The 27,838-nt window shown below is 50.6% G+C and overlaps 1 protein-coding gene and 1 long non-coding RNA gene across 4 annotated transcripts; one reads left to right on the top strand and one right to left on the bottom strand.

The window, feature by feature from the left end:
• The first annotated feature begins 321 nt into the window (after positions 1-321).
• LOC121109276 lies at positions 322-8,972 on the top strand. 2 transcript variants are annotated; one of them, XR_005844659.2, is made up of 4 exons: positions 322-373; positions 450-546; positions 672-746; positions 7,356-8,972. It is a non-coding gene; the product is annotated as an uncharacterized LOC121109276 (long non-coding RNA). The 2 variants fall into 2 exon arrangements; XR_005844658.2 differs by lacking the exon at positions 7,356-8,972 and having other exon boundaries at positions 672-2,608.
• MOGAT2 (monoacylglycerol O-acyltransferase 2) lies at positions 8,108-25,684 on the bottom strand. Of its 2 annotated transcripts, none has more exons than XM_004938991.5 (6): positions 25,534-25,684; positions 19,421-19,599; positions 11,756-11,960; positions 10,999-11,173; positions 10,640-10,839; positions 8,108-9,342 (listed from the first exon to the last, which is right to left on the bottom strand). In XM_004938991.5, exons 1-6 carry the CDS (start codon positions 25,625-25,627, stop codon positions 9,188-9,190), a joined length of 1,008 nt encoding a protein of 335 aa, XP_004939048.2. In that variant the 5' UTR covers positions 25,628-25,684; the 3' UTR covers positions 8,108-9,187. The 2 variants fall into 2 exon arrangements, with proteins under 2 accessions (XP_004939048.2, XP_040515913.1); XM_040659979.2 differs by having other exon boundaries at positions 10,644-10,839.
• Between the last annotated feature and the right edge of the window lie 2,154 nt (positions 25,685-27,838).

Raw genomic sequence — 27,838 nt, 5'->3', positions numbered from 1 at the left:
TCTGTTATGCGACAGCCAGGGCTCTTCTGACCCAGCAGCAAACTGCACATCCCAGCCCTCCCTGCACCAACAGCACAAACAGCCGTGGGTCGTTCGCTCCATAACCGGAGCGTGACGGAGCAGACGCGTCCAGTTGCTCTGGCGAAGTCCATCTGCAGAGTTCAGCAGCCCCAGATGTTACCAGGGTTCAAAGGCATGAGCACCACGTCCGGAGCTGGAAAGAGCTGAGTGAGCACAGAGCAGCACCTCCTCCTCCCCAGGAGAGCTCAGCCACACGTCTCGGCGCCGCCGCGCTCATTGCGCACGCTGACCTTTGCATCCGGAGCAGAATCCACCTAAGCAGCATGAGGCTTGCCCGGACCCCGGCCCAAAGGTTTGGTTTTCACCCGGAGTTATGCTTTACACCCTCCCCCCAGACCCAGGTGTCACACGGGGCTGTTATCTCACAGGTATTTATCAGCTTCACCCCTCAAGGAATTCGCCTGGGAAGGGGATGTTTGCATAGCAGAGCTTTGCAAAACCTTTTCTCCGGAGTGATTTCTGAAGGTAACGTGGGCACCTCGGGCATGTGCAGGCTCATTCCTGGGCGTTTTCATCCACGATCCCAGGAAAGAGGCAAAGAAACGAGGAGAGCTTCTCCTCCGCAGCTGCATGTCTGCCTCTTTTCACAGGGGGAAGAAAACTCGGGCCCAGGCTGCAAGGGATCATCACAGCGAGCTTCGCGCCGGAGGGCATCAAAATAAAGGGTATGAAAAGTCATGGGATGCTCACCGCACCCTCGCTTCTCCCCGCAGGACAGGAAGGTTCACGCAAGTCACTGAGCAAAGCCAGATTTTGGATGCTGGCAGCGGCTCAGGGTCTGGCTGCCTAGCTACAGTCTAAAATTAGAGCACCTAAAAATTAACTGTAAGGCTAAAGAACTTTGGTCCCTGTGCCGAATGAGCACTGGAGAGTTAGAGATAGACAGCAAACCGGCTCTGCTGGTAACGCCTTGGGACGGGGAGGCTGCTTCCAGAACCACATCAGGCACACAAGCAATGGGGAGGATTGGTGCTTTTTGCAACTTTGTTTGCTGCTCTTATTAAGAAGGACGTGGAGGCATCACATTAGGCATCACAGAGTCACAGAATGGCCTGGGTTGGAAGGGACCTCAAGGATGATGAAGCTCCAACCCCCCCACTGCAGGCAGGGCCACCAACCTCCACATTTCAGACCAGCCCAGGCTGCCCAGGGCCCCATCCAACCTGGCCTTCAACACCTCCATGGATGGAGGGGGCAGGTGTGGCCATCTGGTTATAAATACAGTGGGGTACAATAGTGTTTCTCATTGCTGAAAGATGGGAGAGCTCCACACTGAGGGCAGCGGTGCTCCTCCTCATCTTCCTGCCTCCACCGTGTGATTCAGCACCAGGAGAATCCCTGATGAAAGCTTCTTATTCCCTCTGTCCCCGGGGCTCGTCCCTGTAATGCTATTAGCCAAGGCTGCCTGCCCCACACTGACCTCCTTGCCAGCCCCCCAGGGCTTGCCATTGCTCTGGCCAAGACAGCTCCATCCTCGAATCCTTCGTGGGATCCATCATCCCAAAATAATGAGAAAAAAATGGGTTAGTAAGAAGGAGAAATCGACCCTATGACCAGAACGTACATGGACATGGCCAAGAGCCACCCCTTGGGATTCGCCCATTTCTGGTGCTTTCCACCCCGAAACATTTTGCCAGCTACCATCAAACCCTTTGGGATCATCAGACAGGTGCACCCATGTGCACACAGAGGAAAGCTGGGCAAACCCTCCCTTCACCTCATCCTACTGCTCTCCCCCCTCAAAAGAATGAGTGTTGCATGGTTGAAAATTCCACCTTCGGATGAATGGAGAAGGATCTTGGAATAGAAGTGCATCTGTTTCCTTTGGGAAGTCAGCTGAGCCACACTAATGCACTGTCCCTATGGCACCCTGCATGTTGTATGGCAGAAGGGGTTGGTGGACGTCCTGCAGGACACTGGTCTTTGACTGCTCCTATCTCAGCCCATCTAAACAATAACCCAAGTCTTCCTGTGGTGTTGAATGGCTTGCAAATTATGTGCTATCAGAAGCAAGTCCTGATAGTCCTGCAATGCCAGGGCACGTGGCGTGGGACAGATCTACAGTCTGAAGGGCTGACTTCAGTCCCTCACAGTGTTAAGAGCAAAGGCTGTATCACAGCCAAATGCAGAACAAGTCAGAGATAACAAAGTCTGCAAAGAAAAGGCACCAGCCTGATTTCACAACCCCTGTGGGTCCCAGTGGAGCCATTCCATAGATGCATGCGGGCAGCAGGCACCAGACAGACACAATCCTGCAACCCTTTACTTACCCATGGAGTCCCATTCACTGCAGCAATAACACTTCTGCAAATGATCTCTGTGCACCTCAGGGTTGCACAACCAGGCCAGGAAATTCAGAGAAAAGTGGTACTCATTGCTCTTAAAATAGGCGTTTGCAAGATGGAGGTCTCAACTTGATCAGGTCAGCATTGATTTTCCTACTGTCTGCGTAGCCTCTAAATGGCTCTTTGTCTCATCCCATGGTACTGGGGTGTCTAAGAAAGTAGATTGGATAGGGTAGGGTAGGGTAGGGTAGGGTAGGGTAGGGTAGGGTAGGGTAGGGTAGGGTAGGATAGGGTATAGGATAGGATAGGGTAGGTTAGGGTAGGGTATGGTAGAGTAGAGTAGAGTAGAGTAGAGTAGAGTAGAGTAGAGTAGAGTAGAGTAGAGTAGAATAGAATAGAATAGAATAGAATAGAATAGAATAGAATAGAATAGAATAGAATAGTTTCAGTTTCATAAACCATCAATTCCACCATTCAGACTGCTTTGGGGCTGACCCAAGTACTGGGCTGAAGAAGTATAGCTATATAGGAAGAGGGAGAAAGAAGAGTATCAGCCTAGAAAGGACCAAGCCAACTAGTTGAAAGCACTGGTTGTTTTAAATCAAGCAAGTAGAATTGCTACGTTCTTGTTTAAAAGAAGAAAAACAAAGAGATGGTGTCCAGATTTAACATACATTTACAAGAATAAAGCAATAGGCCTCTCCATGTTAGACCTATTGCTATATAACCCCTACAGCCTCATCTCCTCTTGTGGTGGCCATCTCTGCTAGTCTCTGTTAGGTGGACTGCTGGACTGGGTGATCTTGTAGGTCTTTTCCAACCTTGGTGATTCTATGATTCTGTGTTTCTATTTCTCCTCCTGCTCTTTTTTAATCGGCCAGAGAAGTTGGCTTCAGCTCCCTTGTAAAAACTTGCAGTCCTGTTATGTCAGAGCTCCTCGTGTCTGGGATGTCCACATCTGCCAGACAAGGGCCGAGATGAGATGGATTGCACATGTAGCTCAGAGCATCTGTGCAGGGCAGAGGTCAGCACTGCCCTGACCCACCACACTGATGGGTCTGTGTTGCCAAACTCCAGGGCTGAGCATGGCCAAGGCAGCAGCAGGAGAGGTGGCACAGCAATAAAAGAAGGAAGAGTGCAGCCAGCAGTACGTCTCAGCCCAGGTCTGCCTTAGCACTTTGCACAGGGCTGACAAAGAACACTACTCCATGTTTTTAACCTGTGGCTGAGAGGAGATTCGTGGAGGTGGAGCTGAGACTGGAAATGCTCTGCATGCGTTGGAGAAGTGGCACATAAGTCAATGGGGCCCATCTGCAGCTTGTCAGTGCAGGAAGAAAAGAGCTCTGGGCAGCGGCCAATTCCCTGCAGCACTGAGTCCCGGAGCCCAGGGCACGTCTTTGGAAACCCTGAGACAGATCCAAACTGTGGGGCAAGAGCTGGAGAAACAGAGACAGCAGCAAGTCCTCGAAGACAGGTGCCTTCACCTCCTGCACTGAGAGCCTGCATTCCGGACTTCAATCCCTAAATAAACCACAGATCTTCACCGAAGGGCTTATTTTGGTCAAGAAAGCTCTTATCCCTTCAGTTTCTCATGTATTGGTCAGAGTAAAGAACAAGAGAAGCAACAAAACCCGGCGATATGGAAAATGTTGGGTGTTGGAGTCAGTAAGTGGGAAGGGGTATTAATCACTTCCAGCAGGTCGTGCTAAAGCTGGCCCCACAAGAGATCTGTTGAAGCCTATTAGCTAAGGCACATCCTGGGGAAATCCTCTTAGAGCAGTGGAGGTGAGAATGGAGATGATATTACCATTATATTACCATTCCCAGGACTGCCAACAGAGAAGAACGGGGCTGGGAAGAGGTGTTGGGAGGTCAGCAGGACTGTTCCCTTTGCTTAAAAGGGACATTCAGACACAGCCATGCCATGTGCCACCTGGCACATAGGGTGTTCAAATGCTGCTAACGACCTTCTGTGATGAAGAGGCCACAGCCTTTCCGGTCAGTCTGTTCCAAACCAGATTCCTGGCTGTAATCACACCCATTGCTGTTCCCCCACCCACTGTGGATGTGAAGACAAGATTATTCCCTTCTCTGTTACTGCCTACTATTATTACTTCTAAACCCACACTTGTTCTTGGAAGCGAGGAGCCCAGCAGGATTTGTAGGTAATGCCACGGCCTGATATAAAACACAGCCCCGAGAAAACCTTAACCCCCATTCCTTTGGCTGAGGGACATGGGATAAGTCGATTGAGGGCATCCCATACTGAGAGCGGGTCTTTGTGCCAGAGATCTGGGGCTGGGGGGTAAAATGAGGTGCTGAGCTCAAAGGATCCTCTTTTCAGAAGGGGGGAGTTAAGCACTTTGTAAACACTTCTGAGAATCCTGACCTCACGTATCTCCCCGCTGGAAGAATCCTATAGCTGTGTGCTCACACTCCTCAGTGTGGGGCTGTTCCCTGAGTTCAAAGTACTCCGTGATGTGGAGCTGAATTCCTCCAGCGCCCACACGTACCCTTGGCCATGAGGCTGTTTGCAGCCAGCCGCCACGTTCTGTCCTTGCAAATACCCTGATGGAGGTGAAGATAAAAGTACTGCTTGCTTCCATTTGTTCCTTTTCAATTCTAGGTGATCAAAGCAGCCCGGAGCACTGCCTTCCCTGGGGACCAGCCATGCTTCCATTTTTGTGCATGCATTTTTTTGCTGGGTGTATATATGTATATATATATCATTTTTCTGTGCACGTGTGATTTTCTGCTCATGCACGATTTTCTGCATATGTGTTTTCAGCATGTGCATTTTCTGCAGTCGTTTCTTGGATTCAAATGCTTCCAAGCCATTCCTGCAGTGCTTTCGGTCTGAAAGTCCCGGTTCATACTGAGCTGCTCATCACAAACACTTGGTCTGCTTTCGGTCTGATATTTAGAGTCAGCTGAGGATGGACATATCCAGGTTTCAGGTTGGGCATTAAGAACAAATCCGTCTCTAAAGAGCAGTCAGGCATTGACACAGCTGCCCAGGGAGTTGTGGGGTCACCACCCCTGGGGGTGTTCCAGAGCCATGGGGTTGTGGCACTGAGGGACGTGGGCAGTGGGCATGGGGGGGTGGGTTGGGGTTGGATATGGGGATCTGAGAGGTCCTTTCCAGCCTTAATGTCTCTACGATCCTATGAGTGGGAATGGTGGTGATGGGTTGACTGTTGGACCTGATGATCTTGACGGTCTTTTTCCAGCCTGTATTCTATGAGTGGACGTGGAGGGGATGGGTTAATGGTTGGACTCAGTCTTGGAGGTTTTTTCCAACCTTTGTGATTCTGTGATTCAATGACTCTAAGGGTGGGCACGGTGAGATGGGTTGGGGTTGGATTTGGGGATCTTAGAGGTCTTTTCCTGCCATAATGATTCGATGAATCAATGACTGTGTGACATAGGCAGGGCCAGGAGTAGGCACAGGCTTAAAAAATGAATCAGACATCCCCAGTATGGATCTCGTGGGTCCCTGCAGGTTATTTCTCTGATGGTGATCTTTCATAACCTGAGTGGGGCAGTCCGCCAAAAACCCATCTTAGACCGACCCTCCCCAGGAGGTACCCAAATGGTCACCCAAACTGTCACCCCAAAATAAGCTGCAATGAAAGCTAAAACAGCATAGCGTGTTTAACTGTGGCGTTTCCACTGCCTCCTCCTGCTGCTGCCTCTTGGCTGGTCTCTAAGTGCTTCAACTAGTTTTGAAAAAGCCGTGGGTTTCAAATGCTTCTGCAGTTTTATTTCTCTTCTTGGAAAGGAAATGCTGTGTGGTGGAAAGGAGGGATGTTTAACATACCGCGTTCGGGGACCTCATTGAGCTAAAAGCAGGAAGTCTTTCATTGAGCGTAAAACCACCATTTCTTCCCATTTTTTATCTTTTTTTTCTGCAACACCAAAAGAACTTCCAGCCCCATCCTGGGGCCAGCGTGGAAGAGCCTCAGAAGGACAAGCCGTGTTTTGCTTGGCTTATCCCCCTCTTGGGGAATTAGTCCGTGTTTCGTATTGATCGCTTGTCAGAGGTTTTCTTTTGAGCCTCGTGATCTGAACCCGCTAAGTAAGGCAAATCCAGCTTAGAGCCTCTCGCAACAGAAATACTGGAGAGATCAGAGGGAGTTGGATGGAGGCAGGTGAGGAGCACCAACTAACCCGCTGCGCTCCTAAATGTCACCATGTCTGCTGACTCGGGATTGCCACAGGAGTCCCAGAAGGCTGAGATGTGTTTCTCTGACTTCATTCAATCTGCAAAGGGAGGCGCTGAGCTGAGCGCTTCTCTTGGGCTCATTTCTCAAATCAAAGCAGGAAGAGGGAGTGGAATTGCTGCAACTAAACGTGCTCTGTTTCTTTGGGGTTATTTTGGGGTGGCAGCTTTGGTGACCCTTTGTGCCTCAAACGGAGCCCATTCTGAGCTGCAGAGCCCAAACTCAAACATAGCTGCAGCCTGGGAGGGCTCTGACTGACCCGAGCTCTTGGCTTTCCTTGCTGTTTATCTTGTCTTGTGTTGTGTTGGAGGAGTTTTAATCCCCCAGACGTGTGCCAGAATAGCACAAAAGCTTCTTGTCTTACGGCACTTTGCTCAGAGGCGGATCTGGTCCCTCAAGAAGTCGAGACCCTGCACTGCTCTGAGCCCCCAGGGCAGCTCCCAGCAGCGAGGAGGCCTGTGAATTATTGTTCTTCATGCTGTATTTAACACAAGCGCCAGCCACCGGCCTCCCCTGGGCTATACAGGCCCCTGAGGAATCAAGGACACGTTCCAGCCTTGGAGATAAAACTGACCTCAAGTGAAGCCAATTATATATAGCCACTGCCCTTCTCTGACCCTTCTCCTCCAGCTCCATGGTTTGCTGGCGTGGGGTCTCGTGTGTCTCCAACTGCCCCTGAAGCCCTCAGACAGCTCCAGTGTCCTTTTCCCCATTTCCTCCTGGGATATTTTCCCAATTACCCATTTTCTGCCTTTTCTATCTCCAGGTAAAACTGGCTGGGAAGGTGCTGGACCGTCCCATCTCCCAGATAGGTGCTTCTCTGGCATCAGAGGCATCACATTGGTGGGTCCACAGAGGGAAGAGATGGTCAGCTGGGGATTCCATCCTTTAATGTGACTCCTCCATCAGGCTGGGGCAAAGTCATGCCACTTCTACAGATCCAGCCCTTCCTGTCTGTACCCATACCCTGTGATCCTTTCCCATGCCACGAACAAGACCTCACACCCTGCTTCCTCCCCATTCCCACCATCTCCACAATATCACCATCCAACCACCCACCCAGCGTTTCCCTAAACCCAACAATCACCCAATCCATCCCAACCACCCATCCAACATCTCCCCAGATCCCTCAAGCACAGGTAATTTCCCCTTCCCCCTTCTTTTCCCATTGCATCAAGATCCCAGCTCCTCGTCCCTGCCCCCAGAGCCCTCTCCCATCCCCATAGCACCCTATCTGTATCCTCAGGGACATCCCCATTGCTCTCCTCCAGCACCAACCCCTGCCAGGCTGCTTGCAGAGGTCACAGCAGTGTTCCAGATAGCAGAACCAGCACAAGGGAAGGCAGAGGAAAGGATGGGGAAGAGCGGTAACACCTGGGTGCTGACAAACAGCAGAAGAAAAGGGTGGGAGAGAATTACTGCTCTTCTCCTAGTGCATAAATATTCCTCCTGCTCAGGCAACTCTGCCCTTAATTAAGGACAAAAGAAAATATCTATTAATAGAAAACAAGCAAGAAATCATAGCAGGTGACCCGCTTTATTTGACTGGATTAAGTGGGGGATTACAGGAGTGGATAGTGATGTCCATAAGGGCTCCGTACAGTTTTTTCCTATTGCTGCTGGTTTTCTGGGAGCAGGAGGGATGTGCAGCCGGTCATTCAGGTGGAGTAACTTGACTGAGGCTGAAGCAGGGAGGAGGTGAAAATCACAAACCCCCCAGTGATGGCCCTGGCATCACTGGCTGAGGAGCAGAGCTGTGTGCGCAGCTCCTTAAATGCAGTTCTTACAGGAACGCATCCGGGGGTCTCTGGCAGCTCCTCGCAGGTGGGAAGGAGAGAAAGATATGGAGGGAGAGAGGGGATGTGATTGTATAAGGACTCTCTGAGGGTAAAATAAAGCTGATCTGAGCAGATGGCTTCCTGCCACCTAAAACTTCCACGCTGCAAAATCCCATTAAGCGCAGAGTTTAATAAAGTTCTGGATATCAAGGAGCAGCAGCTATTTAAAGCCTTGAGCACCTGCCAAACATGGCTTTGTGAGCCATATTTCCTGTCCCAGATCACTTCTCCCATCTCCTGGCCATGCTCTCACCTTGGGAAATGCCATCATTTGTGACACAAAGTGCTCAGTGCTGCTGCATTCCCACCAGAGGGGTCTGAGGTTCGTTATAAGCAGAGCTCCTCACACGAGAAGTGATTTTCCCAGCAAAGGTCTTTATATCCTTTCAGGTATCTTCGAGGAATCAACTTTTTCCAGCACAAACTTTGCCCAGCTGGCCTGGGAAGATGAAACTTGAACTAAATGCAAAGGGAACAACAATTCGTCTCTGCCTGGAAATATCTTGAACAGCTGTCATGGAGGCCAGCTGGGAGCTTTGTGCTGGGGACTTTCAGTGGTGTGGGGTCGGTCAGATGGGATTTTGTTTGCTTATTATCTCCTGTGTGTCCTACAGGGAGGAGTGACGACAACGCTGGGAAAACAAAGTCCTTCTCCCCACACTGTATGGACCACGAATTACCCACAGCTGAAGCGAAACAGTCCCAAGGACAGGGAAAACTTGGAGCCTGATGTCCACAATTCCACCTTCCACAAGGAGCTCTATATAAATTCGAGGTGACTGTCTTCTGGGACGTTGTATTTAGCTTTGTGCTCCTCAAAGAGCTTGCTCAGCTCTTCTAAGTATTTCTGATGGACTCGATCAACCTCTTCCTCCGTTGGCTTGTGCTTCTTCAGCACGGGAATTGGCTTCCCAACTGGAAAACAAGAGCAACCGTTAGGTCAGGACTCCATGGACACTTTGCACGTGTTAGCACAGAGATGGAGTCCCACCTTTCCAAGGATGTGAAGGACATACTGCTATGACCAGTCATGGTCTGGGAGACAGCATAGCCAAGGAGGTGGGAAGATGGAGGTCCAGCCCAGTGCATCTCCTACAGCTGCTCCTAATATCTCAGATGCTTTTTTCAAGGACAAACCTACATAGCTTGATTCCAGCCCCTTCCCATCTCCCAGAGCCACCAGCAGTAGGACGCTTCTCCTGCTCTGCCTGCTGACTCTAATTGTGTTTGTCAGGCTTCATCATTGTGTAACACTGTTCCTCATCGAACTAATGAGGAGCCCTTCTGATACTGTGCTGCTTGTAAAACCATTGAGTCAATCCAAACAGGCTGTAAAACAATTAGAAGTAATTGCTGGCTGTCAAACCTAATCAGCAGGGTGAGCCCTGACCTTTCCAAACAGACTCTTTAATTACATTAATTCGGGCCATCAGCTGTACTGTGGGCCAAGCATGGAGCTGTTGAAACCAGGTGGAACTTCATCACAACCAACACCTTTCTTTAAATTTGGTCTCCTGTTGTGCACGGTGTCCAATGAAATCAGCCTGGCTTGTTTGTGTATAGGTAGGCTGTGATAGTTTGTGTATAGATAGGGCTCATGCCTGCATCTGCATGGGATGCTGGGCAAATCACGCAGGTCCTGTCCTACTTATGCTTGTGGGGTTGGCTTGGAAGCTCAACCTAATGCCATTACAGGGGTTTGTACAACTTGGCTGTGGTGGGACTGAGACTGGATGCATCTCATGAAGGCGATGGAGCATCTCGATTTGCTCAGCACTGTTCAGACCACTTGGGTTCTGCAGGATGACCAAGCCAGAGTCCCAGACTGGTGTGTGCAGGGAGCCCTGTGTTATCCTTTCTCCGTGCTAACCTGTATGCCCCAAAGATGTTCCAATACCACATTCGGCTGAGCGTCACATCACAGCTACCAGAGCTGCCTGCACACTCAGGCAGTCTTACCCAATTACGTTTCTAACTTTTTCCTTCCATCTGCAGATGGGGAATTTTGCTATCTTAGGGTAATTTATCCCAGAACCAAGGACTTCTTAAAAAAGGGGCCACAAGAGGGGCAGGTGAGCAGTGGGAGGTGCTCCATTGCTAACGAGTTTCCAGCCCATGTCAGCTCATGCTCCTTGGTCAGCAGAAAGAAGACACAGCCCAGGGACAATCCTTGACCATGCTTTGGCCAGGCTTTTGCTGAGGAGGGACTTACTCACGGTGTTGATAGGCCGGCGGTAGGGCACCAGCCCGAAGCTGTACTGGAAGATACCTCTTGCGTGGAAGAGGGGTAGGGAGATGCCCATGATCTGCTGGAGCCGGTGCTGGATCCACCGCAGCCACGAGCCCTTGGGGTTGCTCACCTGGTCGAAGAGCTCATTCTCCCCAAAGGAAAAGGCAGGGACCAGTGGGGTGCTGCAGGGAGATGAACACAACATGTGGCCACGAAGATTAGCGAGGCCAACCCCAAAACACCCCCGCTATCCCCCGTAATTCACCAGGAACATCCTATTGACCACCCACAGACCAAAGCATCCCTCCCCAAGCACCCCGTAGCCCCATCCTTTGCATCACCCCTGCTCAATGGCCACGCGGACAAATCCCTTCCTATTCTTCAGCAGCAAGGTGCAGGATCCTGGCCGGGCATCCAGAGCCTCCTGAGCCCCACCAACGATGATGGCCAACAGGTTCCCCCCCTCTGGCCTCTGCAGCACATGGTACGCGCTCTCCTTATCAGAGGACACAAGGCCTGGGAGGTAGAGAAGAATTAAAACTGAGCATCTGTAAAACCTGCACCAGTGTGGTTTATTCCCATTTTCCCTCTTCATCCAGCTTAAGGGAGGTGCTCAGTGCTTTATTTTCAGCTTTCCAACGTTCTGGAAATCTCAGCCCAACTCTTCAGAATGGTGAGGGGCTCAAGCAGAGCTCTGCCATATCACAACACATCATACTAGCTGCAGTTAAGCCCCAGCCACCCCACGAGCTGATTCAGATGGAGAATTGGGTGTACTCCAAGCCCACCAGTGAGAGACAGAGGCCAGGTCTTCACAAATCTCTCTGGAGCCCTTTCCCCCCTCTCCATTTAATATTTACCTACTCCTTTTCCTTTCTGCTTCCTGTCCTGTCACGTATTGTGCAACACCATGAGCTGCCATTGTTTGCTGCTTTGTTTCAGAGAGTTTTTGATGCCGAATCCAACGCCTATAGATGCTACTCATTAAGGACTCCTTGACCTTCTCAGGCCTCCCTGATGTTTTCCCTCTTTGCTCCCCAAAAAACATTTGGTTCACCCACTCATCCCACCACTCACTAGTGCTGCCATCCTGCTTACCTCCGCTCATCAGGTAGTCCCTTAAGAAGGGGACACGAAACCATAAGGAGAGCATCATCAGGTGTGGGGTGATGCCTGGGAAGATCGTGGAAAAGCCTGTCGCCTCTGTTCCAAAATTGATGAAGGCTCCCACTGCCAGGACCCCGTGGGGGTGAAATCCCACCAAGTAGTTCTGCCTGGGGTCCAACTCTGCTGTTTTCACCAGCTGGACAAGGGATGGGACAGGAGTTAATGCCGTCACCTCAGCGCATGGAGAGTTGGCTATGGAGAACGGAGGGGATCCCTTGCATCCATCCTGCCTTCTGCTGGGAAAGATCAACTGGAACAGCTCAAACATCGTTCACTCAGATGTATTTCATTGCCTATTTTCATATGTTCCCCCATTTCCTGGCCCAAAAATGACATCTCCAAATGCTACAGTTCTTTATTGTTCTTTATTCATCATTCTTTATTCTTTATTTATTCTTTATTCATCTTTTGGGTGCCCCATCTCTGGAGGCATTCAAGACCAGGCTGGATGTGGCTCTGGGCAGCCTGGTCTGGTGGTTGGGGACCCTGCACATAGCAGGGGGTTGAAACTGGATGAGCACTGTGGTCCTTTTCAACCCAGGCCATTTTATCATTCTATGATTCTATAATTTTATAGAATCATGGAATGGGTTGGGTCCAACTTCACTACCACGGACAGGGACACCTTCCACTAGATCAGATTTCTCAAAGCCCATATTGCTTTGAGCTGGTTAGGAACCAACTTTCTTTAAAACCTCCCCTTCTTTAATACCTTTAATACCAGAGGAGATCCTGCAATCCCAACTTGTACAGACAGGGCGTAACCCTGCCAGAAGCATCCAACAGCCGAATGCTGATGTCTTTGCAACCCTTAAATCAGTGCTGAGGATGCTCTCAGCCCCAGGGCTGCCCGTTACAAAGCCATCATGGATTTCCAGACAGCTCAAAGCACTCGTGTACAAGGGAAAACAAAGCCCTTTGTGCTTCACTCCATCAGTGCTTCAAGTACCCTGGTCCTGTCCATATGCAGGGAGCAGCTAATGGGGCATGTGTTTTCCTAGAAGCACCCAGCGCCCTGAGTTCTATTTTACTTTTTGACATCACGGCTCATTTTCCATCTGTCCTAAAGCACTGTTGACTGTACACATGTGCCCATTGAAGCGCCTGCTCCTAATGAGAGGAAGAGACAAACAAAGTCTCCATCACCACCCAGGTGCAGGAAGAGGGGCAGATGGCTGAATTGCTGAGCCCCTGCCACGATTAGCTCAGTTTTTGAGTAATCTCAGCTTGCATCAATGTATCCTGCATTTATCTTCAGCTTCCAAACAACCTTTCATCTCTGCATGATTTATAAGCAGGGTGAGATGCTGGGATGCGTCACAAGCCACTAAATCTCCTGCTGTGTGAGAAGGGAGGGTGGCAGCGGGCTCAGGACCTGGCTGCACCTCAAGGTTGTGCCACCCTCCCTGCTAATGAAAACTGGATTTGGGCAAGCACCCAGCCCTGCAATCTGCTCCAAGCCATGCTAGGACACCTCCCATCCCTAAAAACCTTCTCTAGGAGATGCTGCTCACTGCTCACCTCAGTGAAAGAGGATGGAAATTAAGTGTCCAGTGGAGCTTACAGGAGGAACTGCTTCTGATACATGATTCCTTGTGATTCCACCTCTAAGAGGCCTCAGAGCCACTAAAATCTGGAGTCCTACCAATTGTAGTTGGGTCTGAATTGGGCCTTTAGAACCATTCGTGTGTTTTGTGGCTCAGTCATGAGCTAAGTAGCCAGAGGCCTGCTCTAAGATGAGGATAACTTTTCTGAAAGAGTGGTCAGGTGCTGGAAGGGGCTGCCCAGGGAGGTGGTGGAGTCACTGACCCCAAAGGAATTCAAGGAATGTTTAGATGTTGTGTTGAGGGACATGGTTTAGTGAGGACTATTGGTGATAGGTGGATGGTTGGATTGGGTGATCTTTTCCAACCTTGGTGATTCTATGATGCTATGATTCTATCATAACTAGATGGTAGGAGCCTTGATGTTCAAGGTTTGACGGCCTGGTCAAGGTGGAGCTGTCCCCTGCAGCACCAACCACATCTTATTGACACTGTTGAAGTAATTGCCTCTTTCAGCTTTGCAAAGGAAGGGGAAGAGGGTCCCTGTCTTTGTCACAGGGCTCATGATTTGGCTAGAGCCTACAAAGAAACCATTTCCTTGCAAAAGACCACGAAGGGAATCTGTAGCAGAGGAGAGACTTGGGTAATGTATCTTAAGCCATAAGTCTGTCTCTGGATCCTAAGCCACCCTTCTCCTTCTGGAAACCCCTAACCACAGCAACTCAATCCATCCATTTGGATTGTCCCCGCTGTTTGTTCTCTCCTTCCCCTCCTCCTGCCAGAGGTGAAGCTCTGCACAGCAAACTGTTCCCAGACAGCCAGGAAAGTTATCACCTGGCAGCACCCAGCCCAGGCTCTGCGCACTGCAGCCCCAGAGTGTGTAATGGGGTTCAGGTGCAAGAGGTGGGAATCTCGCTCCTGGCTTGGCTGGGTTGTCACCCCTGCTCCCACTGAATGGCATCTACTGTTTTGCTCTTTCTGGGTGAGTTGAACATTAATCACTGTCAAAGGACTTGAGGGTCCAGCCGAGCCGGTCTGCGTGTAAACACCGAAGGGAGACACATTCTTGTCCTGAAGTTTTTCTTAGTAAGGCAAGACTAGTTTCTCAAGTTAGAGGGGTGACAAATTAATGCACGGGACCTTCACCCCCAAAGCAAAGAGCTGTTATCAGCTTGGGATCATGCACTCCAAGCTGAGCCATGGGTGTGTTGGCTTGCGGGGCTTCCCCTTGTCATGGTTGGGATAGTGGCTTGTGTCTTGGCTGCTGATAGCAGCCCCAACCCCTCATCAGTGTGTTGTGAGTCCTGGTGGCAGGGCAGAAAGCCTTCTAGATCCTAGATATGGGGTTATCATGGCCCTCCCAACTCATAAATCTGAATTTGAAGGGTGGGGTCTACATTATCCTTTGTCATGGATGTCATCGCTGCAGATGTTCAGTGCTCCCAATGACTTCTTGTTCACAGAAACCTCCCCCTAATCTGTCTACCCAAAAGTGGGTCCAGAACATGGGAAAGACCCTGTCCCCAATCTCTGGTGAGATTTGCTCCACTCACGGTCACCATCCATGTTAGGGAAACACACGCACAGGCTTTTAGAGGCTCTAGTAAGAGACCACGTACTGGTGAGGATATCAAGGAAATTTAATTTTAAACTGGATTAGCTAACCATATTAACATCACAAGTAGATGCTCTTAGCTGGAATTAAAGTGGCCTTCATTTGTTATTTGTTTTGTTTTTCACTTCGTTTTGCAACTGAATTAAGCTAATTAGGGCTTCCAAGGGACTGTATCAGCACAAGATTTCAGCACAGGTTTAATGAGGCTGTTTTAATTCACCCTTTGAGATGTGGCTGGGGTTTTTGGTTATCACCTGTGTGCTGGACGGTCTTGCCCCAAACCACAGGAAAAGGGAGGAAGGGTGATTCCCCGTGTAAAACTGGTGCAAAAGTGCTCGAAGGGGCAAGTTTTACATCAGCATATCTTGGGGTCAAAACAACACCTAGCCCCCAGATGGCCTTGTTTGTAGGGCTGGAGGGATCTAAAAGCAGTGAAGTGGTGAACTGGATGGAGTCAAGTTGAGACGAGCTCAGTCAATGCAGTGGTTGCTGTGCAAGCAGGCAGGCAGACGGGGAGCGTGCTGACTTGCCATGTCATCACATCCGAAGGGACAGAGGAACTTGTGGTGGGAGACAGGGATTGGTCAGGAAAGCTGGTCAGAAAACTTGTACCTTCTTCATTTAGTCTCCCAAACTGAATTGCTATTGTATTTCTATCACCCTCTGGCCCCAAACTCACTTCCAGTGATGTTATGTTCATTAATCTGCTCTTAAGTAGGATAAACTTCTGTTCAGTTTCACCCTAAGCAAATCCTCAGGTCTCTTGCTTTCCACCCAGCCACCTCCAAAGAGCATCTCGTGCAGGAAGAAGCATGCAGTCAGGTCCTCTACAGAATGACAGCAGCCAAGGAACATGCCCCAGGAAGAAGAAATTGTACCAACGAGAAGTCAGCACATCACCTAAGGGTGATGGGAGACAAAGGGAAAAGCAAACATGAGTGCTGGCAGCTCCTCAGGAAGAATGGGGTTCTGGTCTCAGCAATGGAAGGAGTCTGAGAAAGGTGCCACAGTACCAAATTCACTTGAGGGCAAGGAAGCTCTTCAGAAAATGGGAGAGGGTTGACTTTGCGTCACCGGGCTGTGTGCTGCTTTTGCCTGAACAATCCTTCTTCTTTCCTCTAGCCAACAGGAGGAAGCAAAATGAACTGTCAGAAGTACTGGAAGCCAGAAATGATGTTTAACGTCATGGGCCAAAGCACAAGATCCCCAGTCACAAACAGTACTGTTCTGCCATGAAAAGTAAGAAAATATTCCTGGTAGGTCTTGGTTCATGTGCACTTGGACCACTCCACCCTGCAGTGCCCTGTGCTTACCCAGAACCACAGCACACGCAAATAACCCGTCATGGCTTATGCAATTATGAGAATGAATGAGCTCCTAGGGGTCCACTAAGTCTCCAGTGACACATTTTAGTTAAGCTAGCAACAAAAAGAAGTCCAACAAGAGCCTGAGGACAATGAAAGAGGTTGGGACTATGCCAGTTGCTATAGATAACAGCATCCAGCTGGCACTTACAGAACCATAGAGTCATTAAGGGTGGAGAAGACCACTAAGATCACCTAGTCCAATCATCGAACCCACAAAGATAACTCCAAGGGTGGTAAAAAGTGTCCTGTGGCTCTTCAAGAGGGAAAAACAGTGCCTTGAGGATTACAGGAACCTTCTACACACAGAAACATTTTTCAGGTTGCCCTGAATAAAGCTGGTGAGATGACGCCTACTGAGCTGCTCTGATGGATGACAGCACCCGAAGGCAGGATTTGTTGAAGGCCTTCCCCTTCCGCATGCTCATGGTGCTCCTCAGCTGAGGTTACCAGAGCACTTTGTCTGCAGGAGGAAGGCTGGTGAACAGCAGTGAAGATGTGCTATTTCTTGGCCACGTGGGATACTCATACAATCACAGAATCGTGAAGGTTGGAAAAGACCACCAAGATCATCAAGTCCAACCGTCAACCCATCAGCGATGGAGGAATTCTAATGCTGGGTGTGCTCCCACCATGATGATAATGGATGCTCCTTCTGGTGGAGAAGGATGTAAGTGAAAGGAGGTATGAGTTTGGGCAGAGACCTGCCAGTGACAGATCAGTTACTGACTGTTCATTGAGCACAGCTTAGGTTGATCCATGCATGATATCCAAAATCTCTCTTGGAGATACCATCAACCCCAGCAGACACTGTGGGATATCTGCTCAAACATTGGCTGCCCAGAGAGATTCATTGTGCATTTCTAGGGATATCCACCCCACTTCTCGGGCCCAGATGAGCTCAGCATAGTTTGCAGGCCTACCGTGGTCGGGTAATAATGAAGATGAGAATGTGGTTGAAATACAGGAAAAAAAAAAACCTTCCTGGGAAAGATACTCCTGGGAAAATGCCTGGGATCTCAGTGCTCATCCACCTTTTACAATATACCCAAACTCACTCAGGTCCTAACTAAAATAAGGGCAAGAGCAAAGAGCAAAGCAATTCTGCACGACTGGGATCAGCAGAGGGTGCTCCTCGCACACGCTGGGAGCCCGAGTGCTCCAGCATGGCAGATCCCCGCTGCAGCAAAGTGCAAATTCACTCTGCCTACATCTCCGGAAAGCAGATGCTCATCCCAACCTCTCATTGCTTCTGCAGCAGCAAACATACCCAGGGATCCCATAGGAGCAGCATTTAAATCCCTTTCCTGAAATACCCAAGGGCACAGCAGCGCAGGCGGCTGCTGCTGCCTCCCCACCTCCCGACACTGACGCTTGACCACAATAAGTTTGCAGCGGGGATCTGGGAGGATTAGGAGCCACATTTAATCTTCCCAGAATAACTAATCCTCCAGGGCTGAACAGACTCAATCTACGCACAAATGCAGCCCGTGGTGCCTGGATCCATGTCTCCCAGATCCCACTGCCCATTTACCTCTGTTCTGGTTGGGATTTTGGGCAAGCAGGAGTTCAGCTCAGTTCTGCTCCTTGTGAGCTTACAGGATGGCTAAAGCAATATTTGCAGTGCTTAAGATCTACACTGTTAGGAACAAATAATTTTCCATTCCCAGATAATTTATTCAAGCCCATGCTTGAACGATATGAAATGAAATGCCTTTCAAGCAAAGGAAATGCATGACTTCTCCCAGAGCAGCAGGGAGAAAGGCTGCTCCAAACCCTCCCCGTGCACCCCAGTATGCTGCAAGCAAAAGCAGTAGCTATGCTCCCCCTGCTGGTCTTTCTGCCTGGCAGTGCCACCTGGTAGGGAATCAGAGTCAGAACTAGGTTGGAAAAGATCACTAAGATCATCTAATCCAACCATGAACCCATCCCCATCCATAAACCCATCCCCAACCATGAACCTATCCCCATCCATCAACCCATCCCCAGCCATCAACCTATCCCCAACCATCCATCCATCCCCAACCATCCATCCATCCCCAGCCATCAGCCCATCCCCAGCCATCAGCCCATCCCCAGGACAGATGGACACCCCAGGGTGCTGCTCAGGAGGGAGTGTGCATGGGGCAGGCAGTAGGTGTCACTGGGCTTAGCTGGCACCTATGTTTTAGCAGAGAGATCGTTCTGACACTGCTCAAGCTGTGCTTTATGGCCAGAAATAAATTACAGAACATGTATGACATATAATCTTTACAATCACATAAACAGCATGCGGCATTTCTAGCGTTTTCTGCAGCAACCTTGAGAATAATGACTTAGGAATTTGGTGTTTCCCAATGAATGTCCTATAATATTACCTGTCTCTTATGGTAAAAGCCCCCAGGAGCTCTCCTGGGTTGTGTTCCCATTCCTACCCAGGAGACTATGATATACATTCTAGGGGACTTGCTTTGAAGCTTGGCCAGGAGCCCCTAAATCATTGCAAAAGCTCTGGAAAGAGGCTTTGAATAAGGCAAGAGAGCATCCAGAAAGGCAGAGGGTGACATTTCCAATAGGTTTCTACAGAGTCCAGCTCTGAAATCAGCCATGAAATAGCTCAGGTTTGCTGATGGAACAAATCTAGGAGGAATGGGAGCATTGCAGTATATCATAGAATCACAGACTCATAGAAAGGCCTGGGTTGCAAAGGACCACAGTGCTCATCCAGTTCCAACCCCCTGCTATGTGCAGGGTCGCCAACCAGCAGCCCAGGCTGCCCAGAGCCACATCCAGCCTGGCCTTGAATGCCTGCAGGGATGGGGCATCCACAGCCTCCTTGGGCAACCTGTTCAGTGCGTCACCACCCTATCATGGGGAACGGGCAAGGGGAGATGGCCCTATCCATGCAGTGGGGTTAAATGGGTGCACATAAGGCAGATGGTTAAAGGACGTGTTGGGAAAGCATCGGGTCGCACAGTAATTCTAAGCTGGGAGGACCATTCTGCCTTCAGCACTGCACAGCTGAGGTCCCGGGGTTGGCCCTTAGGAGGGCGATCCCTGCACTGTAAGAGTGGAGGGCACAGAGGACGCTCACCGTGACGGGGAAGAAGTCCCTCATGTGTCTCCAGACTGCGCTGTTCCGCACCATGTGGATCCGTCGCCCACCCCTGAGCGGTGCTTCCCTGTCCACGAACCACCAGGCGGCATAGAGGACGCTGAGCAGCCAGAAGCGGGTGAAGAGGAGGCCGATGAAGGCAGCGGTGCAGCACTGTGCTGGGAGAAAAGCCAGGCGGTGAGCGGTGAGGGTGGTGGGAGAGGAACGGCTCACCTGGGGGGACCCGTTCCGCACAGCCCTGGGATGGAGCCCAAGCCTTCGTTGTGCTCACTGTGGGATTACTGAGGACAGCTAGGATGCAAACAAATGGTTTTCTTCCCATCTGCCCAGGAACCAGAAGAGCAGCTCGACCCCAACCACTGGGAAGCACCCCTTTCTCCAAGAGCCACCATGTCTGCCTCCCCCATCAGGGCTGGGGGACCCCTCTGTTTCCTCCTTCTGAATGGCTGTCCATGAGTTTTAATTTTTCACCTTCCCATATAGAAGAATTTCGGTCTTTATTGATTTTTTCTTTCTTATTGATTCTGGACCTTTTCCTCCTCTGCTTGGGTTCACTTTAAACTCTAATCCTGACCAGAAGAGGTTTTTCAGTCTTTTGGACGTGGTGTCATTGCAGATTTTATAGGCACGCTCCATTTCGTTCCCGAAGTCATTAACAACTTGGGACTTTCCCAAGTCATTAAAGACCTTCCTGAGCTGTTTCCAGTCAGTACTCAGCTTTGTCCTCTACCTCCTGCTTCCCTCATGCCCCGTGTTTTGGCAGGGGAACAAGAGAAGGAAAGTCTGCACGCAAGCACGCATCACTGGGCACATCAGATCCCACCCAATCCCAGCACTGCCTGTTGCACAGTCTGGGAAGCACTGATGACCACTGAGCTGCCCGTCAGAGCCGTGTCCTCTCCATCTGTGCCCCTGGAAGCCTTTGTGGCCGTCCATCAGAGTGCTGTCTGAGTGAGAATGGGCTGAAAATCCACATTGACCCAAGTCCTTTTGCCTCCCCAGCTCATGGGTCACAACAGGATGAGTGACAGTGGCCTCAAGTTGTGTGAGCGGAGGCCCAGGATGGGTATTAGGAAGAATTTCTTCTCCCAAGGAGTGGTCAGGATGTGCAGAAAAATGGTGGGGTCACCATTCCTGGAGATGTTCCAGACCCACGGGGTTGTGGTGCTGAGGGATGCAGGCAGTGGGCACAGTGGGGTGGGGTTGGATTGGGGATTGTAGAGTCCTTCCAGCACTGATGGTTCTGTGATTCTATGATTCTATGACTGTGAGTTTTATATTTTGCTCTTCTCAGGGCTCTTATCACAGATTCAGGACCCAGGGCTGAGGGACGCAGGGGTGGAGAAGCTCAGCTCAGACACAGCTTCAGCATCTGCGCCCTCATCCCAAGACCTGGATTTTCATCTCTGTGGGGTTCACCTGGCACCCACCATCTCCAGCTGCTCTCACCTAAGATGTGTATTCTCATCTATCAGAGAAGATGTATACAATACTCTCACTTCAGACATCTTTGGTTGTTTTTACCACAAATCCTCCAACAGATGAGCTTTGCAGGGAAGGGAAGGGAAGGGAAGGGAAGGGAAGGGAAGGGAAGGGAAGGGAAGGGAAGGGAAGGGAAGGGAAGGGAAGGGAAGGGAAGGGAAGGGAAGGGAAGGGAAGGGAAGGGAAGGGAAGGGAAGGGAAGGGAAGGGAAGGGAAGGGAAGGGAAGGGAAGGGAAGGGAAGGGAAGGGAAGGGAAGGGAAGGGAAGGGAAGGGAAGGGAAGGGAAGGGAAGGGAAGGGAAGGGAAGGGAAGGGAAGGGAAGGGAAGGGAAGGGAAGGGAAGGGAAGGGAAGGGAAGGGAAGGGAAGGGAAGGGAAGGGAAGGGAAGGGAAGGGAAGGGAAGGGAAGCAGGCTGTAAGGTGCACACAAGACACGAGCACTGTTTGAGGAACAACACAGAGGTTGCAGTCGTACTGCTCCTAACAGCCAGGTCATCAGGTCTGCTGCAAAGCTGTGCAGTGCCTAACTCTCTTTTTATCACACTGTGCAAAGCTCAAGGTACGCCCTGCAAAGTGAAGGTGTTGTTCTGGTCCATATCTGCCCACTTATCATCCAAGTGAGGCATTTATCTTGCATTACATAGTTATTAATTTTACCCTCAATTCATTTGCGGGTGAAATTAATAACATTTGCTCTTTGATTCAGCTTTTTCTTTTTCAGAGCAATATTTGCACATGGTGACCTTCACTTAATGCGAAGAGTTCTTTTTTGCCCATGTAAAACCTTACGATGCTCTGCGCCCATTCCTGCTCCAGCATGAACAGCCAGAAAGTCTGGAAGGTCAACTGTGCTCTGGGCTGCATTAAAACAGGGGTGGTCAGCAGGGAGAGGGAGGTGATTGTACCCCTCTACTCAGCTCTCGTGAGGCCCCATCTGCAGTACTGCGTCCAGGCCTGGGGCCCCCAGCACAGGAAGGATGTGGAGCTTCTGGAGTGGGTCCAGAGGAGGGCCACTAAGATGGTCAGAGGGCTGGAGCAGCTCTCCTATGAGGAAACACTGAGGGAGGTGGGCTTGTTTAGCTTGGAGAAGAGAAGGCTGCAGGGAGACCTCATTGTGGCCTTCCAGGACTTGAAGGGAGCGTATAAACAGGAGGGGGAACAGCTGTTTACGAGGGTGGATGGTGATAGGTCAAGGGGGAATGGTTTTAAACTGGGACAGGGGAGGTTTAGGTTGGATATGAGGAGGAAGTTTTTCCCCCAGAGGGTGGTGACGCACTGAATAGGCTGCCCAAGGAGGCTGTGGATGCCCCATCCCTGCAGGCATTCAAGGCCAGGCTGGATGTGGCTCTGGGCAGCCTGGGCTGCTGGTTGGCGACCCTGCACATAGCAGGGGGTTGGAACTGCATGAGCACTGTGGTTCTTTCCAAGCCAGGCCATTCTATCATTCTATGAACCCAACTTGCCTGCAGATGTCTCTGTCATGTCCACTAACCCTTCCACAAAAACCTAGCACGGGCAGTGCAATGCCATGGGTGAGACACCGAGCCTTTCTGGACCAGCAGTGTCCCAGAGGCAGAGCAGCAAGGACAGCTCGAGGCCACATCCTTTCCCTCCTTGCAGGACGGGGAAGAACAGGAGGTCTACAAGCAGCAGTGTTTGCTTATTGTGACGCCATCCCTGTAATCACTGCTTTCTTCCTGCTAGGAAAATGAGGAAAGCCAAGAGTTCCATGTCTGCCCTTCTCCGGAACAGCGACCATGGAACAGCTGCCCAGGTGACAGCCATCTTCCCCTTGGCATTCCTACAGACAACTGTCATTTTCTGGGCTACCTGCCAGGCAAACACTTAAAAGAATATAGCAAAAGAGGCGTTAAGCCCTTGGCCAGAGAATCCTGGCAGACGCCTCTTTCTGAGCCCAAACTGCACCTTGCTGCAGAATCACAGAATCGTGGAACCATTAAGGATGGAAAATACCTACGAGATCCCCATGTCCAAACCCAACGCACCCCACCGTGTCCACTGTCCGTGTGGGCCATCACTGCCACATCCACATGGCTCTGGAACACCTCCAGCCATGGGGACTCCACCACTATACCCACAAAGGACGTGGGGCCAGGTAAGCAACCTGATCTTCATCTCCTCCTCCTCCAGGTTTACAGTCTTGCATGGGAAGCCAGCACGAAACTGTTATAAAAACAGTGGTTTCTGCAAATATTGCCCCATGGAAACCCAGAACTTGCAGGATACAGAAATGGCCTGAGACTTTATGAGACCTCTCAAGGCAGGAATTGCTGCAGGCCTGAAGGCATTGTGCATGTCCTTACAAACACATCAATTATCTGAAAATAATTACAGAACCATCAAAAGGTGGGAAAAGACCTCCAAGGTCATCTAGTCCAACCGTTAACCCATCCCCACCATGCCCACAAACCCATACCCCTCATTGCCACATCCTGGAGTGAACATCCAGATAACCCTACACGGGGCTGAGATGGTCTGCAGCACTGCCTACGTTGCTATGGAAGGTGAGGAGAGATCTCTTCAGCCAAAAAGCAAAACCAAACCAAAGGGCCCTTGACAACAAGGAGAGCTCCATACCCCAAACCTTACTCATTCTGCTCAGATCAGAAGCCGGGAGGTTTCTCTTTCTTCTTTCCCTCAAAGAAGCTTGAAGCCAAAATGAAGTGTTTGGTGGTGCGCAGAAGTTTTGTTGTTCCTCTGGAGGAAACCAGGAACCAGAGGAGGATGAAATGCAACAGAGATGGTTTTGTAGGGAAGTGAACCCTGCTGCACCACAGCCATGGATGCACCACATACATGCCATGGTCTCCAAGTGAGCTGTGAGCTATAAGCAAGTCCATACAAGAACCACATCCTACCAGAGACCTGCTGGGCTCAGCATTGCTGAATTTACTCTTCCAGACTTTACTCTTTCAGCCTGAAATAAGTGAAACAGCAGCTTTTGGAAAGAGATTTCTGTCACTGTAGCATCTCCAGGGAAGGTGAGCCTTGCACTGCAGTTCCCAGGAGGATTTGCAAGATGCACACTGTAGTCCTCAAGGCCAGCCCAGAGCCCTTTGCAGAGCCAAGCTAAGGCTGTGGACTATGCTCAGCCACCATATTTCCTGACTCACGCTGGCACAGCACGTCCTTTGAGCCAACCTTGCTGACTGAAAGGGTTCGAAGGTTGGCTGCCCATGCTGGGTCTGCAAAGACAGCGTGCACAGAACTCCTGCCCCTTAGATCATAGAATCATAGAAAATCCCATGTTAGAAGGGACCTACAAGGCTCAAGTTGTGATGAGCTGGTTAGCACAAGCTCAGCCCTTAAATGAATGCTTCTGCATGTAGCATCTGGAGAGATGCCCAAGTCCATGGAGACAAGGAAGGAGAAAAGCCAGGGGAAGCACTAGATCAAATTTGGGCTCCCACTTGCTCATTTCAGTGCCCTGCAGAAGCCTGGCCCCACTGCACAGGGAGGTGGCACTGGTCTGTACTGGACTCTGCAGATGGGAGCAGTGGGGTCCCTGCTCCACACCCTACACCCCTCCATCCAGCAACCATCAGCATCTAAAGCAAGGAACAGCCCCTGGAGGGGATGCATTTGCACAACCATAGCAACTGCAACAGGCTGTGCAAATGCCTGGCAGGGTGGCTGTGTGTTTGCAAGAGCCCTTTCCGGCAATAGAAGCACGACTCTGAGCAGCCAGTGGCAAACTCTGCTCATGGAGGGCCTGATCTCTTAACTGCTTTTGGCCTCAAATTGTGTCAGGAGGGAAGAAAATCAGAGTAGAGATGTTCCAGTGAAAGAGAGCAACCTGTAGAAGCTCAGCAGTGGAGGAGGCTTCGGGTTGGGGTATTTTCTTCCTGTGGGGCAATCCAAATTTCCCTGCAGAGGGCAGAGCCTGTGTCCTGAGAAGCTCCACATTACGCTCTGACCAATGGAGGATTCCTCCCCACTGCCTGCTTTCTGGCTTTCAGCTGCCTCTATCAGTCAACCTCATCACTGAAACGTCAAGTGCCAGCCTGACCCCACTCTAAGAAGGGCTAAACCTACTGGGCAAGTTGTTCTGCTGGAAAACACCATCTATTCTCCTTAAACCTTGGATGCATCCACGCTGCAAACAGGACCCAGGTGGAGTCTGGCAAAACATTACTTAGCATGGGCTAAAAAGTTGTGCCACAGAGCACGCAAACAGCCAAACATCCACCTGGACCAGCATGGCCCAGTGCTCCAGGCCAGCAGACACTGGTGCAGACTCCATCCAACCCCAGATCTGTAGCAGAGGTTTGATGGATCCACCTCAGAAACTTAACGAGGCTCCAAAGCACAGCTTACACCTCCTTTGCAGATAACATTTTGGAGACGTGTATCCCAGCGTCCATACATACCCCCAAACCTGCTGCTGCTCTGCTAGGACAGCCATCCACTGTCCTGCCATGGCCAAGCAGAAGCTTTACACAGTCTTCAACTCAGGTTAAGAAGCCAGCTGGCACGGTGATGGCAAACCCTGGGATGTCACCTTCCAGCTTGGCTCCTGGACAGTTTGCAGTTTTCACCCTCTGAAAATTGGCTCTGGATGTTCAGAGGAGGCGGAGGAGCTGCCTCTTACCTAGACACAGGAAGCTGAAGACCCACTGGACCACCGCCGCAGTCTGAAGCCTCCTCTGCAGCGGCAGGGAGAGCGGAGCAAACTCAATCTTCATCCTGGGCTCTGCCTGCAGGTCTCAGAAGGAGGAGGAAGCTCAGCAAGTGGTGAATGCAAAGTGCAAAGTCACCCGTCAATATTTATGCAGCTTTACAGTATAGGGGGTTGTGCAACATGCAGGGGACGGTGCTGGGAGGTGTCGCTGACTTTATGCCAGTGTGACGCTCGTCGTGTTGTTGGGTGCTGCAAGTATCCTCCAGCTCTGCAGCTCTGGAAAAGGAAAATCCATCACTCCTTGTGCTACAGCAACCGCGGGAGAGAGCAGGAGGGAAAGGCGAGGAAGGAGCTTGTGAAACAGTACTGGCTGGGGAGGGAGGAAAAAGGCTTTTCAGAGGAGTGGCTTTGCAATTCAAAATGTATAACGTGTAGATAAAGCTCAAGGCTGTGTCTGCTGGGCGTGGAGAGGGCTGGGAGCCAAGAGGTATGCAAACTATGCGTGAGCGTTTCACTGCCGAGCTCAGGATGTGTGAGCAACCTCACAGCTCTGCCAGGGGATGGATGGACGGGCGGATGGACAGACGGACAGATGGACGAATGGATGGATGGATGGCAGATTGAGATGGATGAATAGAAAGATGGATGGAGATGGATGGATGGATGGATGGATGGATGGATGGATGGATGGATGGATGGATAGATGGATGGATGGATGGATGGAGGGATGGATGGATGGAGGGATGGAAGGACGGAGGGATGGATGGATGGATGGATGGATGGATGGATGGATGGATGGATGGATGGAGGGATGGATGGATGGAGGGATGGAAGGACGGAGGGATGGGTGGATGGATGGATGGGTGGATGGATGGATGGATGGAGGGATGGATGGATGGATGGAGGGATGGATGGATGGATGGATGGGTGGATGGATGGATGGATGGAGGGATGGATGGATGGATGGAGGGATGGATGGATGGATGGATGGATGGAGGGATGGAGGGATGGAAGGACGGAGGGATGGGTGGATGGATGGATGGATGGATGGATGGATGGATGGATGGATGGAGGGGTGGATGGATGGAGGGGTGGGTGGGTGGATCACAGATTTGTGGGAATCAAATGTTGTTTCTGCATTAGAACAAGTTAAATAATTAGCAATATACTTGTATAGCTAGCAACAATTTATGCCTAGTCAGCATGAATATATATGTAATATTTTGTCATACGCATTGCAAGAATATCCTGCATGAGATTGATCAAACCAGAGGACAAGCCGTGACATGCCCAAGGAAGTGCCTAAAGAGGCATGGGGAAGGGCTGGCATCCCCCCCGGGGGCTCTGTTTAACAAAGGAAGCATCCTCAGGACAAGAATGAAAAAAAAAAAAGCCTTGGAGAGAATCACCATATCAACATGATAAGGAAAGTACTGAGACACCTTGGAAACAGGATGGCGACTGACTGGCACAAGATAGCACGTGAATCAACAAGCGTCAGAATGTAATTAACAAATGTAAATGTTTGGTGGGATTGTGAACCTGGAGTATCCATACTATGGGAAAACAGGGGGGGGGAGCGGGAGTGGGGGAGGCAAGGTACAAAAGCTGCACTACTGTGTCCATAGGCTGCACTGTTCTGTCCATAGGCGGCTCCTGCTTGCGGGATGCCCACCGTTGGAACCACAAATAAAATCTGCTTTGATCAGAGGTGCAGACCTGACAAATTATGGGATATTTCCAGGCAAATCACAGAATGGTTTGAGTTGGAAGGGACCCTTAAAGCCCATCCGGTCCCACTCCCCACAACAAACAGGGACACCCGCAGCCCCATCAGGCGCTCACGGGCCTGTCTCCTGCCCGGGATGCAGTTGGCTTTAAGGCAACAGGGACACAGTGCTGGCTCATGCCCAGCTGCCATCCACCACTACCCCCAGGTACCTTCTGGGAGGGCTGCGCCCATCCTTACACCCCCAGCTTGTACTGATGCAGGGGTTGCCACGACCCAGATGCAGGCGTTGCACTTGGCTTTGTTGGATCTCATGAGGATGGATGGAGACGAATGGATGGATGGCTGGAGGGACAGATGGACGGATAGATGGACAGAAGGATGGATGGGACAGACAAGCGTCCTTGTGCCTCCTTGCGTAGACTTACATGGGTGCATGAGCCTGGAAACACTACCTCCTTTCCGCATTTCTACCTCCTACTGTCTGTACCTTTGAAAAATCACATGCATCAAATTCCAACCTGTGATCTTCCGGTTGAAAAACAG

The sequence above is a fragment of the Gallus gallus genome, chromosome 1 (assembly GCF_016699485.2).
Source record: "Gallus gallus isolate bGalGal1 chromosome 1, bGalGal1.mat.broiler.GRCg7b, whole genome shotgun sequence".
NCBI classification, from domain to species: domain Eukaryota; kingdom Metazoa; phylum Chordata; class Aves; order Galliformes; family Phasianidae; genus Gallus; species Gallus gallus.
The sequence above is the reverse complement of the archived record's forward strand: the minus strand, read 5'-3'. Positions and strand labels throughout refer to the sequence as shown.